Source organism: Ranitomeya variabilis, chromosome 6 (genome assembly GCF_051348905.1).
Source record: "Ranitomeya variabilis isolate aRanVar5 chromosome 6, aRanVar5.hap1, whole genome shotgun sequence".
Lineage (NCBI taxonomy): Eukaryota > Metazoa > Chordata > Amphibia > Anura > Dendrobatidae > Ranitomeya > Ranitomeya variabilis.
In genome coordinates, this window is record NC_135237.1 from 6,539,054 (window position 1) to 6,556,225 (window position 17,172).

General features: G+C 46.4%; 1 protein-coding gene across 6 annotated transcripts in view; it reads left to right on the forward strand.

The window, feature by feature from the left end:
- GJC2 (gap junction protein gamma 2) overlaps window positions 1-16,940 on the forward strand; it is a 189,702-nt gene extending 172,762 nt beyond the window's left edge. For 5 of the 6 annotated variants that reach the window (XM_077267780.1, XM_077267777.1, XM_077267778.1 and 2 more), the window contains one exon: window positions 15,330-16,940. In XM_077267780.1, the coding sequence (XP_077123895.1) occupies window positions 15,350-16,585 (1,236 nt within the window). In that variant the 5' untranslated portion in view covers window positions 15,330-15,349 and the 3' untranslated portion in view covers window positions 16,586-16,940. Of the gene's footprint in view, window positions 1-9,445; window positions 9,918-15,329 lie in introns of those variants that run through there. The other variant, XM_077267781.1, reaches the window with a different exon arrangement.
- Window positions 16,941-17,172: the final 232 nt, after the last annotated feature.

Below are 17,172 nucleotides of genomic sequence, written 5' to 3' on the forward strand. Positions count from 1 at the left end.
TTATACTCCGCACTCCTGCCCCTTATTCTCCGCACTCCTGCCCCTTATACTCCGCACTCCTGCCCCTTATACTCCGCACTCCTGCCCCTTATACTCCGCACTCCTGCCCCTGATTCTCCGCACTCCTGCCCCTGATTCTCCGCACTCCTGCCCCTTATTCTCCACACTTCTGCCCATTATTCCCCAGACTCCTGCCACTTATTCTTCACACTTCTGCCCATTATTCCCCAGACTCCTGCCACTTATTCTTCACACTTCTGCCCATTATTCTCCACACTTCGGCCCTTGCTTTGAATATTGGCTCCTGGGCAGGTCCTGACTGATGGCCATCCATTCTTGTCTCATCAGAGCTCGGAGTTATCACAAGTTCTGGGTTTAGTTTGTCGCTTTTTGAGGACAGACCGCAGGTTCTCAATGGGATAAGGTCTGGGGTGTTTCCTGGACCGAAAATCTTGTTTATTTTCCCCAAAGTCACTTAGTTCTCACTTTTGTCTTGTGACCATCTCATAATGGGGAATAGACATCATCACCACATTGTCCTGGATGATGGGAGAAGTTGTTCTTAGTGGAGGATAAGATCCCATTCTTTATTCATATGTAACACCGGTAGTTGCCACCTTACTATGGCGCAGTGCCTCCACCTGAATCTATCATGCGGGGAGAGTTGGGGAATGCAGGAGGGTCTTTTTCTTCTGGGGGCTACTCAGGAAACCCTTATCTATGAGCTATACTCACAAGAGAGAAGATGAAGAAAACTCAACAGGTTAATTGTACGGGAGATAAATGGTGTAAAAGGCTGGGGGCAGGAGACACGTGATGCTACACAACACCAGATATGTAATCCTACCTGTGCTGCTGGCCCACAGTAAAGGATGACACCACAAACACACACTCCGTCCAATGACATATCAACCATAAATGGCTGCAGTAGTGGAAGTAACACAGTCCAGTGTTGGCGCATGTATAGGAACCGTCGGTGCACTTTAATGTCACAATCACAGCAGAATCCCTTCAGTAACAGTTCTCTCATGGACATCTTAGGATTAGTACCACAATTCCCAGCAATATCCCCTCAACAACAGTTCTCTTACAGATTCCTTAGTAGTGGAACCACAAGTACCAGTAGGATGTATTCTCTCCTTGATGCAGCAACTCTCTGATCACACTGGTCTCCAGCTTAGTGGCTGCAGAGCTCAGATATCTGGTAACCGTAGACCAGGAGGCAGTGGACATCTCCTGATAAGCTAGCCTTTCTGCAGGAGTTGTATATCTTCTCCACACACTGAACTGCGGAGCTCTCTGCTCTGTATCTGCTCTCCAGAGTAATAGCAGTCTGCCATTGAGGAGCACACAGAATGCAGGCCGGATCCTTCTCTGGGGTACATGAGGCAGAGGGGGACATCTCCTGATAAGCTCCATTCTGCAGGAGTTGTATGTCTTCTCCTCACACACTGAGCTGCGGAGCTGTCAGCTCTGTATCTGCTCTCCAGAGTAATAGCAGTCTGCCATTGAGGAGAACATAGAATGCAGGCCGGATCCTTCTCTGGGGTACATGAGGCAGAGGTGGACATGTCCTGATAATCTGCAGACCAGTCATGTTATCTCTTTTCCTCCTCACACACTGAGCTGCGGAGCTGTCGGCCCTCGCTCTGCGCCTCTGTTCTCTGCTCTCCCCAGTCTGTATTGGAGGATCTCCAACATGCCCAGCAAATCGTTCTCTTTCTCTGTTACTCCTTCTCTTGCAGGATGTAAAGAGGAGCACATGCTGCTGGGAGATGTAGTCCGGGGCAGTGCAGCATTCATGTCTGCTGCTCTGAATGTTTGCTTGTCACCAGGTGCAGCAGTCTCTGCGCACAATAATCCCAGTGCAGGTGTTATACAAGGCCATGTTCTTGGAAATAGTTGTAGTTGAGCCCCCTCCATGGTTCAAAAGACCCCACACATTGTGAGTGACCCCATTTATGGATGAGATGCCCCCATACTGTCATGCTGTGGGCTCTTACCTGATCCCTTGAACTAGGGGGTACCCTAGTCTATCCCTGTCCTCCGGATTACAGCGGAAGGTGGAGACACCAGGGTCACAAAGCTTGCTATGCTCCTATCTTAGCCCTTATCTGTTCCCCCCCCCCCATCCAGGGAGGTGTGGGGCCAAGGTGTATAGGGCTACACTAACTAGACAGACAGGGATAAAAGAAAACTACAATCATACAAATACACTCACAAAACAGAGTGGAACACAGGCCAGGGATAGGTAGGAGAAACCAAATTGGTGAGGCTAAGGATAAGCACCTAATCCAACTCACCAACCGCCACCTCCAAACACAAACTACTCCTCCAACACTAAACCAGGCAGAATGAACTATCACTGGCAAGGTCAGAAGCAAGGAGGACGGTTCTTATACCTGCTGGGAGTAACAAACTCAGAGTAGCTGATACAACCCAAGACCCAGAACTCCCAAGAGTCCATTTAAGCAGTTTATGCCTTGCAGCACCAGAGGAAAGAAAGCCAGAACTGCTAATAGGACGGTGAAGTTGTTCTACTGCAGGTGTATGTGTCACCAGACGCTGCGATCAAGCGAGAATCAACAATTTTAGCCATCTGGAATTCCATAACGGGAATGTGGCGGTAGGGATGGTACCAAGGAGGCCGCATATTTTGTGAGAAGAGAACAGTGAAATACATTCTGGATCTTAAAAGTAGATGGTGGGGAAGGCGAAATGCCACGGCTTGATGATGGCAACAATCTTATAGGGACCAATGAACCTGGGTCCTAGTTTCCAAGAAGGAACCTTAAATTTAATACTCTGAGTATAACCACACCAAATCACCCACACACAGGTCCCGATCCAGCTAGTGGCTCCGATCATCCAGACCCTGGACCCTATCCTCCTTATTAAGAACACCTCGCCATACCGATGTAATAGATGAGGAAAACCATTCTTCCTCAGGTAGCCCAGAAGAACGGTTACTATTGAGAGCGCAAATCTGAGAATGAAACCCAAATGCCTGAAAAATGGAGACTTGCCAGTTGATTATTTACAGCAAACGCCACAAGAAGTAAATGTGAAACCCAACCCTCCTGATTCTCAGACACAAAGCACCTAAGATACGTCTCAAGATTTTGGTTAACTCGCTCAATTTGCCCATAAGATTGTGGATGAAAAATAAAGATGAATCCCTAAATGAGATCAAAATGCTTTCCAAAATTTAGATCTAAATTAAACCCCCTGGTCGGAAACATTATCAGTAGGAATCCCATGCAATTTCACGATCTCCTTAATAAATTTGTGCCAATGAAATGAGCTATTTTGCTGAATTTATCCACAACTACCAGTATTCCTGTGTTACTTGTTGACAAGGGCGGATCAGTGATGAGATTTACAAACAAATTAGTCCATGGTCTACAGAGAATCACCAAAGGTAGAGGAGCCCCGGATGGACGAGAGTGTGGGGTTTTAGAATGCACACAAGTATTACAGGCAGCTACGTACTCCCGAAAATCCTGGTGCACCCCAGACCACCAAAAACCAGGATGTCCAGCCACGACCGAATCATGATATTCAGTCAAGATTCTAAGACTGAGATTCACAGGAATAAACTGTTTACCTGAAGGACAGGCAGCAGGGGCGTCCTCCTGAGCCTCTAAGACCTCCCTATCCAGATCAGGACATACAGCAACAATTGTACAAATTGCAGAGAGAAACACATGGCACTGCTATTGAATGCTTCTCAAACCTCCACGTTGATCAAGCCGCTGCGCCTGGAAAGCCTTCAGGTGGACGCACGGGTGCAAAGTCTCTCAGTGCATAATAATCCAAAATAAAGAAAAAAAGTGAAAATGCACTCACCGGTCCAAATTGCAAAACAAGTCCTTTTATTGATGCATATACAGGTATAAAGGGAGGACGCGTTGAAGCGCAACAGCGCGAAACGGCCGTCGTCCTTCTATTCCACATCCTCCCTTTATACCTGTATATGCATCAATAAAAAGGACTTGTTTTGCAATTTGGACCGGTGAGTGCATTTTCACTTTTTTTCTTCATTTTGGATTATACAGCAACAATAACTTCTCCTTTCTGCAATATAGGAATCTGCTCCCGATTACTTCCTTCCCCTGAGAACCATCTGCCTTAATGTTCTTATTCCCCAGCCTATAAGTCACAAAAATGTTGAATCTGGTAAAAAAACAATGACCATCTTGCCTGTCTAGCTGTTAGACGTTTTAGCCGATTCCAGATATTAAAGATTTTTGTGATGACCATGACCGGATGAACTGCCCAATCCAAAAAATGATGCCATTCTTCGTAGGCCAACTTTATTTTAAGAGTCCCCTATTACCAGTGTCCTAACTTTTTTCAGTGGATGACAATTCTTTTGAGAAATATGCATAAAGACGCCATTTACTAGAAGTCGAATCCTGTGATACTACAGCCCAAACCCCCACCTCCAACACGTTAACTTTCACAACGAACATTTGAGTAACATGAGGCTGTGTAAGAATCGAAGCAGAAGCAAAAGATTTGAAAAACCATGTAGCCCCGACAATCTGATTGAAGAGATCCAGAATGTGAGAGGATATGGATCCCGAACAGTGATACGATTTAGTTCCCAGAATCAAAATCAGGGGCTGCGCCCCATCTTTTTTCTTAAAGAAAAATCTGAGAGATTTTCGATAAATAGATTGTCCATAGATATAAGCTACAGATGGATGACTTTTCTGATGGCCGTGGACAGGCCTTGGATTTATTGACTAGTCCACATTCTGTGCCTGATGGGTGGAGAGGATCTGCTCTGTGACAGTTGTGGATTATTTCTATAGAACGTTCCGCTGGGCTCTGTCAATCCTTTTCACATTACATACTGTGGCCGGTTCTCACCCTTGTAGATGCCTCTTGTGGTTCAGGCTTCTTCCTGCACCCCTGGTCTATTGGCATCCTGTACTCTGGTAATATCTGGACCTAACAGGGACGTTCTGGTTGGTCACATCACTCATGTTTTCTGTCACTTTATCGTATGATGGGAAAGAACTCCCAGCAGATTCCCACTGCTGTGTAACAAGTCTCGCTTCTTTCACACGTTGCTGGCAGTGGAGGTCACTCGAGGTCAGGGCGCCGTCAGCCTCCTGTACACCACGTCTGGGGACCTGGAGAGCCTTAGGGTCACTTCATGTCAGCTTTATATGGATGGATACAAGACATGTCAATTACAAATATCTAGTATTCCTCCCTGTTGAAGGATGGATATCTGGAGGGATATTCATCTGTTCTGAGGCTTGTAGTGTAGATAATGGAGGAACTTTAGGTCACGGGACATCTGTGTGCTCACTCCTGAGGATTAATCCTAAAATGTGTGGAACCAATAACAAGAGTGGCCATAATGAGGAACGTTCCAGCAGGTTCCAAAAGTCGGGGACAAATCTCTCCATGGATGAGACTGCGAACAAGTCGTACCCCTCTGCCCGGACGGACGCTCCTCCTCTGCCTGGGTGGTCCAGAGGTATATCTGGTTTTATGATGAAATGGATCCAGCAGAGGAGAAAAAGTTTCCGTCCTTCCTTTATATTTTCTGATTCTTTGTATTTATTTCTTGCTTTGCACCAAACCTGCACATTAGATGTTTTCCACCTTCTGGTCACATGTAGGGCAGTATGTATGGTACCTGTCACGGAGTTACTGCAACAGAGCAGACCGCAGCATCTGATGGCTCCTGCTTTACCACTGAGAAAAAGCACTTCTCCAGTGTATTGAATGTGTTTGTTTTCTTTCAGCAGGACAGGGGTTAATCGACCATGTGGAAATCTCTGCATTCAGCTGTGCTCGGTTAGCCAGTCCTCTCTCCTATAAAAGCTAGGCCTTCTGGCCAGATCCTTGTCTGAGTTAGCACTTGCTAGATAGACCTGGAGAGTGAGGAGCTGGTGTCTGGAGACCTGGAGGAGTTTATTGTGCGACTGTTGCTTGGTTTGTACGCTTGGAAATTCCTCATTCTTACCTGCCTTATTTTCTTCCCCCGTCCTTCACACCCTGGAGAATACCTCTGTTATTTGTGAGAGTATAATTTGTGTGAGTGGAATTTTTCTTTTACCCTTGTCTTTATTTGCCAGTCTGTCGGGTTGGTGTACTGCAGCTAGGAGACAGGGCAAGGGCAGAGGCCCTAGCATCCTCGCCATCTGAGGTATCCCAGAGAACAGGGCAAGCTAGGGCGCCCACTAGTGCTAGGGCCAGGAAAGGTGCCCCTGGTCCCAGTTTATTCACCAGTCCTATCGTGACATTAACTCAGACCGAAAGCCTTTTTTCTGATCCACAATGGATCCTATCACAGCGCTGACAGGCCAGTTGCAGCAACTCAGTTTGGAGGTGGCAGATTTAGGCACGGTGGTTTCACAGCAGCCTGTTATATCTGGTGTAGGGATCTCGCCCTCCAGGCAAACCATTGTGGAGCCCAAGGTCACGCTGCCAGACAGGTTCTCTGGTGGGTGGAACAAGCTTGTTGTGTTCCATGAGGCTTGTAAACTTTATTTCCGGCTGTGTCCGGTATCCTATGGTACAGAGGAGCAACGGGCGGGGATTGTTAGCTCGCTCCTGCAGGTGGACCTGCAAGCATGGGCATTTTCTCTCCCATCTGACTCACAGCCACGCCAGACAGTAGAGGGCTTCTTTCAGGCTTTGGGCTTGGTGTATGATGACCCTGATTGCGTCTCCTTGGCTGAGTCATCTCTGCACCAACTGCAGCAAGGAGACCTTCTGGCAGAGGAATACTGCTCCGAGTTGCGGTGGTGGGCCACCGACACTAGGTGGAATGACCTGGCCCTCTGTAGTCAGTTCTGTGAGGGTCTCTCTGTGAGAGTAAGGGATGCATTAGCTCTCAGACTCCTGACTCCCTTGAGGCGGCCATATTTCTGGCAATCCGGGTAGATTGCCGTCTTCGCCAGAAACATAGGAAGTCGCCTTTGGGGGCGGGAGGTCGAAGTTTGAGCGTAGTCAGTTCTGATTCTATTGTAGAACCCATGTAGGTGGGTGCGGCGTCACAAACTAGCAAACTTGCATTAATCCGGCGTAAGGAGGGACTGTGTTTCTGTTGTGGCAAGAAGGGTCATATCCGACCATCCTTTTCTCCCCTTGCTGTGGGGTTCTTTTTTATCAAAAAGAAGGATGGGGTTACGTCCTTGCCTGGATTTATGGGAACTTAATGCGATCACTGTCAGTGATCCGTATCCGCTACCTCTGATCCCTGACCTCTTTAATCAAATTGTTGGGCAAAATGATTCTCTAAGATGGACCTCAGGGGGGCGTACAACCTCATCCGCCAGATCCTTGTCTGAGTTAGCACTTGCTGCATAGACCTGAAGAGTGAGGAGCTGGTGTCTGGAGAGCTGGAGGAGTTTATAGTGCTACTGTTGCTTGGTTTGTAGGCTTGGAAATTCCTCATCCTCACCTGCCTTATTTACTTCCCCCGTCCTTCACACCCTGGAGAATACCTCTGTTATTTGTGAGATTAACCAATTTTCCAGAAACATCATTGTGACCCCCATATGTCACAAAAAACCATAAACATCCTCCTTATAGATCATAGTTAATAGAAGAGAACAAAGGAAGCTTTCTCAAATATATAAAAGCGATAAATTTATTAGTTACAAAAAACACTCATACAAAAAAGACCAATAAAATAGACATGATACAAAAACACATGAACACGTTATCTGTAAATACCCGTGTACAGAACACAAGAGTGTAAAGAAAGACACCAGGATTAATAGAGGAGCGTACCACATAAACCATTAGCTGTACATGTTCTTAATGTGGACCATAACTAAGGTGCTACCAAGCCAAAATCTCCATGTGTAACTATGAATAAAATACTATGTCTATCACCCTCTGTGTGTCCTATGCCATATGGACACGAGTGGTGAAAGAGCTATAGACCATGCGTTATGTGCACCCTAAGGTCCTAGACACAAAAACCTTGTGGACCCTGGAAACGCTAGTGGTCCTGAAAAAACGGTTATCATATTGAACACATGGGAGGCTGGTCTCACCTGGTATGGGGTGCGTGCTGGAGCGTCCGCATACCAGGTGAGACCAGCCTCCCATGTGTTCAATATGATAACCGTTTTTTCAGGACCACTAGCGTTTCCAGGGTCCACAAGGTTTTTGTGTCTAGGACCTTAGGGTGCACATAACGCATGGTCTATAGCTCTTTCACCACTCGTGTCCATATGGCATAGGACACACAGAGGGTGATAGACATAGTATTTTATTCATAGTTACACATGGAGATTTTGGCTTGGTAGCACCTTAGTTATGGTCCACATTAAGAACATGTACAGCTAATGGTTTATGTGGTACGCTCCTCTATTAATCCTGGTGTCTTTCTTTACACTCTTGTGTTCTGTACACGGGTATTTACAGATAACGTGTTCATGTGTTTTTGTATCATGTCTATTTTATTGGTCTTTTTTGTATGAGTGTTTTTTGTAACTAATAAATTTATCGCTTTTATATATTTGAGAAAGCTTCCTTTGTTCTCTTCTATTAACTGTTATTTGTGAGAGTATAATTTGTGTGAGTGGAATTTTCTTTTACCCTTGTCTTTGTTCCCCTGTCTGTCGGGTTGGTGTAATGCGGTACACAGTAGCGACTCTCTTCCCCGGGTGGGGGAGGGGGACAGACACAGGGCTGCAGCTAGGAGACAGGGCAAGGGCGGAGGCCCCGGCATCCTTGCCATCTGAGATATCCCAGGGAACAGGGCAAGCTAGGGTGCCCGCTAGGGCCAGAAAAGGTGCCCCTGGTCCCAGTTTACTCACCAGTCCTATCGTGACAGTACTGGCCAATGGCTTCCTGCACCATTAATCTTTCCAATACTTTCTTGTCATTGATACTTCCTCAGATTCCCATAGAAGACAACAATTTTGTCAGAGGGTTCAGTTCCCACTTTTATAGGTTCTCCACCATTGTGGCCAGATCTTCCTGTGAAGCAATCCGGCTTCCATAGACATGCATTGTCGCAAAAAGCCGGATCCGGCCTTTCCGCCGCAGACAAAAAACGTTATAGTAGACGTTTTTTCCAGACGCAGGAATCAATTGTACGCCGGATCCTGCATCACACCGGAAGGAACGCTGGGCCATCCGGCGCCAATACTATTCAATGGGGGAAAAGCCAGATCCAGTTTCTCCGGTTTCCGATTGCGGTTTTTGGCTGAAGAGCCGGAATTAGCCTGAAACAAAAAACCTGATGTGTGAAAGCAGCCTTAACAGACAGTTATCATAAAGGGTTCATTAGGAAGTGGGTGAATGGTCATGTGACAGGCGCCATCCAGTCACATTCCCTTATATCAGCGCATTCCACATACGGTCATTAACAAGGACATTGCAAACAGTGACTCCATAAAAAGACATTTCTGAAAATTTTGTTGGGTGATTTTGTGAGATATCGGGAATGTCCTGATCCCCAGGATGGAGCACAGCGCTCGTTCTCAGGATAAACGTGGCCTCCCCCATCTGGTGGCGTTCTCAGGCTGCGGACACGTGGAGCGCGCTTGGCTTCCTGTGTATGCTTCTTATTAGCTCTCCCTGCGCTCCCATCACTTGTTTACTCTCCAGGGAACACGACGAAGGAGGAAGGAAGGGGGGGATAAGATTCCAGAGCTCGGGCCCAGTGCTGGAGTGTGCCGGACCCCTCTGTACCACACAGGACCCCTCGTCCTCTGCGGGCGGGAAGGCTGGCTGGTGCGGGGATGGACTCCTGAAAGCGTTACTTTCCTATAGGGACTGTGCAGGAAAATGTGAACGTGCCGCTCAGGATGTGAGGAGACGGCAGGAGCAGTCTCTCCGGAGCTCGCCGCTCGCACACTTTCTGCAGATTTGTACTTTTTTGGATCTCTGGCTGGAGATTTGGGATTTTCATGCTGGTGTCTGGCGAGGTGAGTGATCGGCCGTCCTCAGGGGTGGAGGGGACATAGATTTGTGGCAGACGGACATTCGCAGCAGACCCCGCAGGCGCTGAATGTTGTCCTGGTCGTTGATGGGAATTGGTGGTAGAGAAAGGTCTTGATTCTCACATGGACATGAAAGCGTCGTCCGCATACTACGAGCTGACGAACCGGAAACGAGACGTGCGAAGAGAGCTGGGAAATGTCCGCACGTCGGCCTCACCCGGAGCCGACACAGCAGCCCGGGGCCCGGGCGGACGCAGAATCCTGACTGCCCGACATGGGAGGGGGATTCCCCATATCACACATTATGTATCTAATCTTTACACATGTATCTAAGCTGCACTGGCGTATCTGAAGGAATGTATCTCAACGATTGACGTAAACTAAGCTGTAGATGTGTATCTAGTCTAAACCACTGCCGTAGCTTAGATGCAGAGCGGAGATACAGCCATTATCTTAGTAGAAGAGTATCCGAGCATTAGATATGTGAGCAGTAGGAGCGTATCCAACAGGCAGGGGTACGAAGGGGTATATATGCCTTCTAAGCAGGTATCTCAGGAGTGATATCCTCCCTCTATACCTTTTTGTTAAACTCTAAAATCGCATCCACTCAGCTTTCTGCGGAACGTAAGTGGTGACACCTAATCCCCTCTATCACTGACGATCAGTGGAGCGATATCCTGGAGGCACATACGATGGTGTCACCGGCCGCAAAGAACAAGTTAATACAGTTGTATATTCTTCACCAATCCTATCTGACCCCAAGTAGACTACATAAGTTTGGTATGGGGGCGACTGATGACTGTCACGGGTGCGGGGAATCCGGGGCTGACTTCTGCCACCTTATCTGGAACTGTAGAATTATACGGAGATATTGGAGTGAGGTCGTAGATACACTGGAGCGGATAATGGGGACACCGATGGAATGTAGGCCGGAGTTGTGCATCCTGGGCGCCGTGGATGAGGAGATGTGGGTCCACCATGGTAGAAGATTTCTTCGGGAAGCTCTGTTTATGGCTAGGAAAGCGGTTAGTATTGGGGGGGGGAAATCTCCTTCCATTAATCAGTGGAAGAAATTAGTGAATGACGTAATTCCTTATGAAACCTTATTAAACGGAAACAGAGGACGTCCCCAGAAGACTTGACGCACCAGGCTCCTGGCGCTATGGTCTCTTCGATCTCGCGATCTAGTCCCTGATCTATATCCATTCTGGACCCTGGAAGTGGTGATCTATGATAACCTGACCGGGGACGAGCTTACACACTTTTATAAAGACTCTGATGATTAGGAAATGCAGTGCCTGGTAGAATGTATTATACGGAGGGTTATGTTTTATATGTTTGTGTACTTTATTATTGAAGGCATGATGTCATATCTATGTCACTGTGAACGTTCATATACGGATTACTTTGACTCTATGCCATGTCCATATGTTAGTTATCTTATTTTGTGGAATCTTTCAATAAAAACAGTTAAAAAAAATAAATAAAGTAGGTATCTCAGCCGCAAAAAGGAATCTAAGCTGGAAATTGTGAATCCTGATGTTAGTGGCGGAGACAAAAACTATCAACATCATCATTATCGTGCACCAAACGCCGGCAGCTGTGAGTGTCCACTGCCCCCATAATAACAGCGATCTCCACAGTGCCCCATAATAACAGCGATCTCCACAGTGCCCCATAATAACAGCGATATCCACAGTGCCCCCATAATAACAGTGATATCTACAGTGTCCCCATAATAACAGTGATATCCACAGTGCCCCCATAATAACAGCGATCTCCACAGTGCCCCCATAATAACAGTGATATCCACAGTGCCCCCATAATAACAGTGATATCCACAGTGCCCCATAATAACAGTGATATCCACAGTGCCCCATAGTAACAGCGATATCCACAGTGCCCCCATAATAACAGTGATATCTACAGTGTCCCCATAATAACAGTGATATCCACAGTGCCCCCATAATAACAGCGATCTCCACAGTGCCCCATAATAACAGTGATATCCACAGTGCCCCCATAATAACAGTGATATCTACAGTGTCCCCATAATAACAGTGATATCCACAGTGCCCCCATAATAACAGTGATATCCACAGTGCCCCCATAATAACAGCGATATCCACAGTGCCCCATAATAACAGTGATATCCACAGTGCCCCATAATAACAGTGATATCTACAGTGTCCCCATAATAACAGTGATATCCACAGTGCCCCCATAATAACAGCGACATCCACAGTGCCCCATAATAACAGTGATATCCACAGTACCCCCATAATAACAGCGACATCCACAGTGTCCCATAATAAGAGTGATATCCACAGTACCCCCATAATAACAGCGACATCCACAGTGTCCCATAATAACAGTGATATCCACAGTACCCCCATAATAACAGCGACATCCACAGTGTCCCATAATAACAGTGATATCCACAGTGCCCCATAATAACAGTGATATCCACAGTGCCCCCATAATAACAGTGATATCCACAGTGCTCCCATAATAACAGTGATATCCACAGTGCCCCATAATAACAGTGATATCCACAGTGCCCCCATAATAACAGTGATATCCACAGTGCCCCCATAATAACAGTGATATCCACAGTGCCCCCCATAATAACAGTGATATCCACAGTGTCCCCATAATAACAGTGATATCCACAGTGCCCCCATAATAACAGTGATATCCACAGTGCCCCCATAATAACAGTGATATCCACAGTGCTCCATAATAAGAGTGATATCCACAGTGCCCCCATAATAACAGTGATATCCACAGTGCCCTCATAATAACAGTGATATCCACAGTGCCCTCATAATAACAGTGATATCCACAGTGCTCCATAATAAGAGTGATATCCACAGTGCCCCCATAATAACAGTGATATCCACAGTGCCCCCATAATAACAGTGATATCCACAGTGCCCCCATAATAACAGTGATATCCACAGTGCTCCCATAATAACAGTGATATCCACAGTGCCCCCATAATAACAGTGATATCCACAGTGCCCCATAATAAGAGTGATATCCACAGTGCCCCCATAATAACAGCGACATCCACAGTGTCCCATAATAACAGTGATATCCACAGTACCCCCATAATAACAGCGACATCCACAGTGTCCCATAATAACAGTGATATCCACAGTGCCCCCATAATAACAGTGATATCCACAGTGCCCCATAATAACAGTGATATCCACAGTGCCCCCATAATAACAGTGATATCCACAGTACCCCCATAATAACAGTGATATCCACAGTGCCCCATAATAACAGTGATATCCACAGTGTCCCCATAATAACAGTAATATCCACAGTGCTCCCATAATAACAGTGATATCCACAGTGCCCCCATAATAACAGCGATATCCACAGTGCCCCATAATAACAGTGATATCCACAGTACCCCCATAATAACAGTGATATCCACAGTGCCCCCATAATAACAGTGATATCCACAGTGCCCCCATAATAACAGTGATATCCACAGTGCTCCCATAATAACAGTGATATCCACAGTGCCCCATAATAACAGTGATATCCACAGTGCCCCCATAATAACAGTGATATCCACAGTGCCCCATAATAACAGTGATATCCACAGTGCCCCATAATAACAGTGATATCCACAGTGCCCCCATAATAACAGTGATATCCACAGTGCCCCATAATAACAGTGATATCCACAGTGCCCCCATAATAGTGATATCCACAGTGCCCCATAATAACAGTGATATCCACAGTGCCCCCATAATAACAGTGATATCCACAGTGCCCCCATAATAACAGTGATATCCACAGTGCCCCATAATAACAGTGATATCCACAGTGCCCCCATAATAACAGTAATATCCACAGTGCTCCCATAATAACAGTGATATCCACAGTGCCCCATAATAACAGTGAGATCCACAGTGCCCCCATAATAATAGTGATATCCACAGTGCCCCCATAATAACAGTGATATCCACAGTGCCCCCATAATAACAGTAATATCCACAGTGCCCCCATAATAACAGTGATATCCACAGTGTCCCCATAATAACAGTGATCCACAGTGCCCCCATAATAACAGTGAGATCCACAGTGCCCCCATAATAATAGTGATATCCACAGTGCCCCCATAATAACAGTGATATCCACAGTGCCCCCATAATAACAGTAATATCCACAGTGCCCCCATAATAACAGTGATATCCACAGTGCCCCCATAATAACAGTGATATCCACAGTGCCCCCATAATAACAGTGATATCCACAGTGCCCCCCATAATAACAGTGATATCCACAGTGCCCCATAATAACAGTGATATCCACAGTGTCCCCATAATAACAGTGATATCCACAGTCCCCCCATAATAACAGTGATATCCACAGTGCCCCCATAATAACAGTGATATCCACAGTGCCCCCATAATAACAGTGATATCCACAGTGCCCCATAATAACAGTGAGATCCACAGTGCCCCCATAATAATAGTGATATCCACAGTGCCCCCATAATAACAGTGATATCCACAGTGCCCCCATAATAACAGTGATATCCACAGTGCTCCCATAATAACAGTGATATCCACAGTGCCCCATAATAACAGTGAGATCCACAGTGCCCCCATAATAGTGATATCCACAGTGCCCCCATAATAACAGTGATATCCACAGTGCCCCCATAATAACAGTAATATCCACAGTGCCCCCATAATAACAGTGATATCCACAGTGTCCCCATAATAACAGTGATCCACAGTGCCCCCATAATAACAGTGAGATCCACAGTGCCCCCATAATAATAGTGATATCCACAGTGCCCCCATAATAACAGTGATATCCACAGTGCCCCCATAATAACAGTAATATCCACAGTGCCCCCATAATAACAGTGATATCCACAGTGCCCCCATAATAACAGTGATATCCACAGTGCCCCCATAATAACAGTGATATCCACAGTGCCCCCCATAATAACAGTGATATCCACAGTGCCCCATAATAACAGTGATATCCACAGTGTCCCCATAATAACAGTGATATCCACAGTCCCCCCATAATAACAGTGATATCCAGTGCTCCCTATAAATACACGTAATTTACCTCCTAGATCGGCCATGTGCAATGTGCTCCCTCGTTTTTCTCAGCACTGCTGGCCCCACATTTATTAGCGGGGCAGTGGCACCTCCATGTGTGTCGGAGAGGATGAAGACTGATGATATTAATGATGCATTATAATTGATTGTGGATTAATGAAGGATGATGAATATTGATAATTAATGATGGATGATTATTGCTGAGCAATGATGGATGATTGTTGCTGATTAATGATGGATGATGATTATTGCTGCTGCCGCCGCTCGTCTCATCACCTGTCTCTGCTCTCTGCAGGTTATAAATGATTAGCCCTTATGCCCAATATGAGCTGGAGTTTCTTAACCCGTCTCCTAGAAGAAATCCACAATCACTCCACCTTTGTGGGGAAGGTATGGCTGACCGTCCTCATCGTATTCCGGATCGTGCTGACGGCCGTGGGCGGAGAATCTATCTACTCAGACGAGCAGAGTAAATTCACGTGCAATACGAAGCAGCCGGGTTGTGACAACGTCTGCTATGACTCTTTTGCTCCGCTGTCGCACGTGCGCTTCTGGGTCTTCCAGATTATCATGATATCAGCTCCATCTGTCATGTATCTGGGCTACGCCATTCACAGGATCGCCAGGATTTCAGAGGACGAAAGGTGGAAACACGAGACCAAGCATAAGAAGAAAGTCTTCACAAGATGGAGGACTGGTGAGAATGGAGACAATCCGGACGATGAAGAGCAAGAGCCCATGATCTACGAACCTCCAGCAGAAGCCGAGAAGGTTGGAAGTAAAGAGAAGGAGAGCAAGAAGCACGATGGACGCAGACGGATCAAGGAGGAGGGTCTGATGAAGATCTATGTCTTCCAGCTCCTCTCCAGGGCCTTCTTTGAAGTTGGCTTCTTGGCTGGACAATATTTCTTATATGGCTTCCGAGTTCTTCCTTACTTTAAGTGCAGCACATTGCCATGTCCACACATCGTGGACTGCTTTGTATCTCGACCCACAGAGAAGACAATTTTCCTCCTGATCATGTATGTGGTCAGCTGCCTGTGCCTGGTTCTTAATATCTGTGAGATGTTTCACCTTGGCATCGGCACCATAAGAGATGCAATCCGTAACAGGAGGACTAACACCACCAGACAGCCACCCTATAACTACTCCTACCCAAAGAACATGACGTGTCCACCAGAGTACAATATGGTGGTCAAATCCGACAAGTCTACCAAACTCCCGACCAACACCATGGCGCACGAACAGAACTTGGCCAACGTGGCCCAAGAGCATCAATGTACGAGCCCTGATGACAACCTGCCCTCAGACCTGACCTCTTTACATAAACATTTGAGGGTGGCCCAGGAGCAACTGGACATCGCCTTCCAGAGCTATAATTCTCAGGTCAATGGCCAACCATCTCGGACCAGCAGTCCAATGTCTGGGGGGACAGTGGTGGAACAGAACAGAGTCAATACTGCTCATGAGAAGCAAGGAGCGAGGCCTAAAGCCGACTCAGATAAAGGCAGCACCAGCAGCAAAGACGGCAAGACCTCTGTATGGATATAACCTGAAATATGGAGCAAAAAACCAGGACCAGCTTCTCCGACCTCTAAGCTCCACCTAACAGATCCTGACTCATCCAGCATCTTGCATACCTACCCTTCTAACCAGAAAATAGCAATAATTGCATAATATCATGGGGCGGGTCGGAACTTATCACTCAGGGTGTGGGGATAATGGGTCCCGCCAGAATCCTGAGGTTTAATCTGAGCGGTGGAGACCCAAGTTCAGCAGTCAGCTGGATGCTTGCACATGTTTGGGGTACAGACTGGGAAATGTTCTGTTATTTTGTTTCTAATTGTAATTATTATTTGTATTTGTTTTTATTAAAAAAAAAATCAATGAAAGTGAAAATTCCCAACACCATCTCATTATTCCCAGGGTGTCAGGGTTTAAAATAGTGTAAGCCATACACCCTACATCCACCACCAATGACTAACGGCAGATCACTAATAAAATATAGAAGATCCATAACATGAGCCATGTGCACAGCACAGGTCACATGATCAAGAGCAGATCCATCCTGTGATAACAGGAACCGTAATGGGCACGAACACAACTCCCATGCCCAGTACAGCACCACTTAAAGTGTT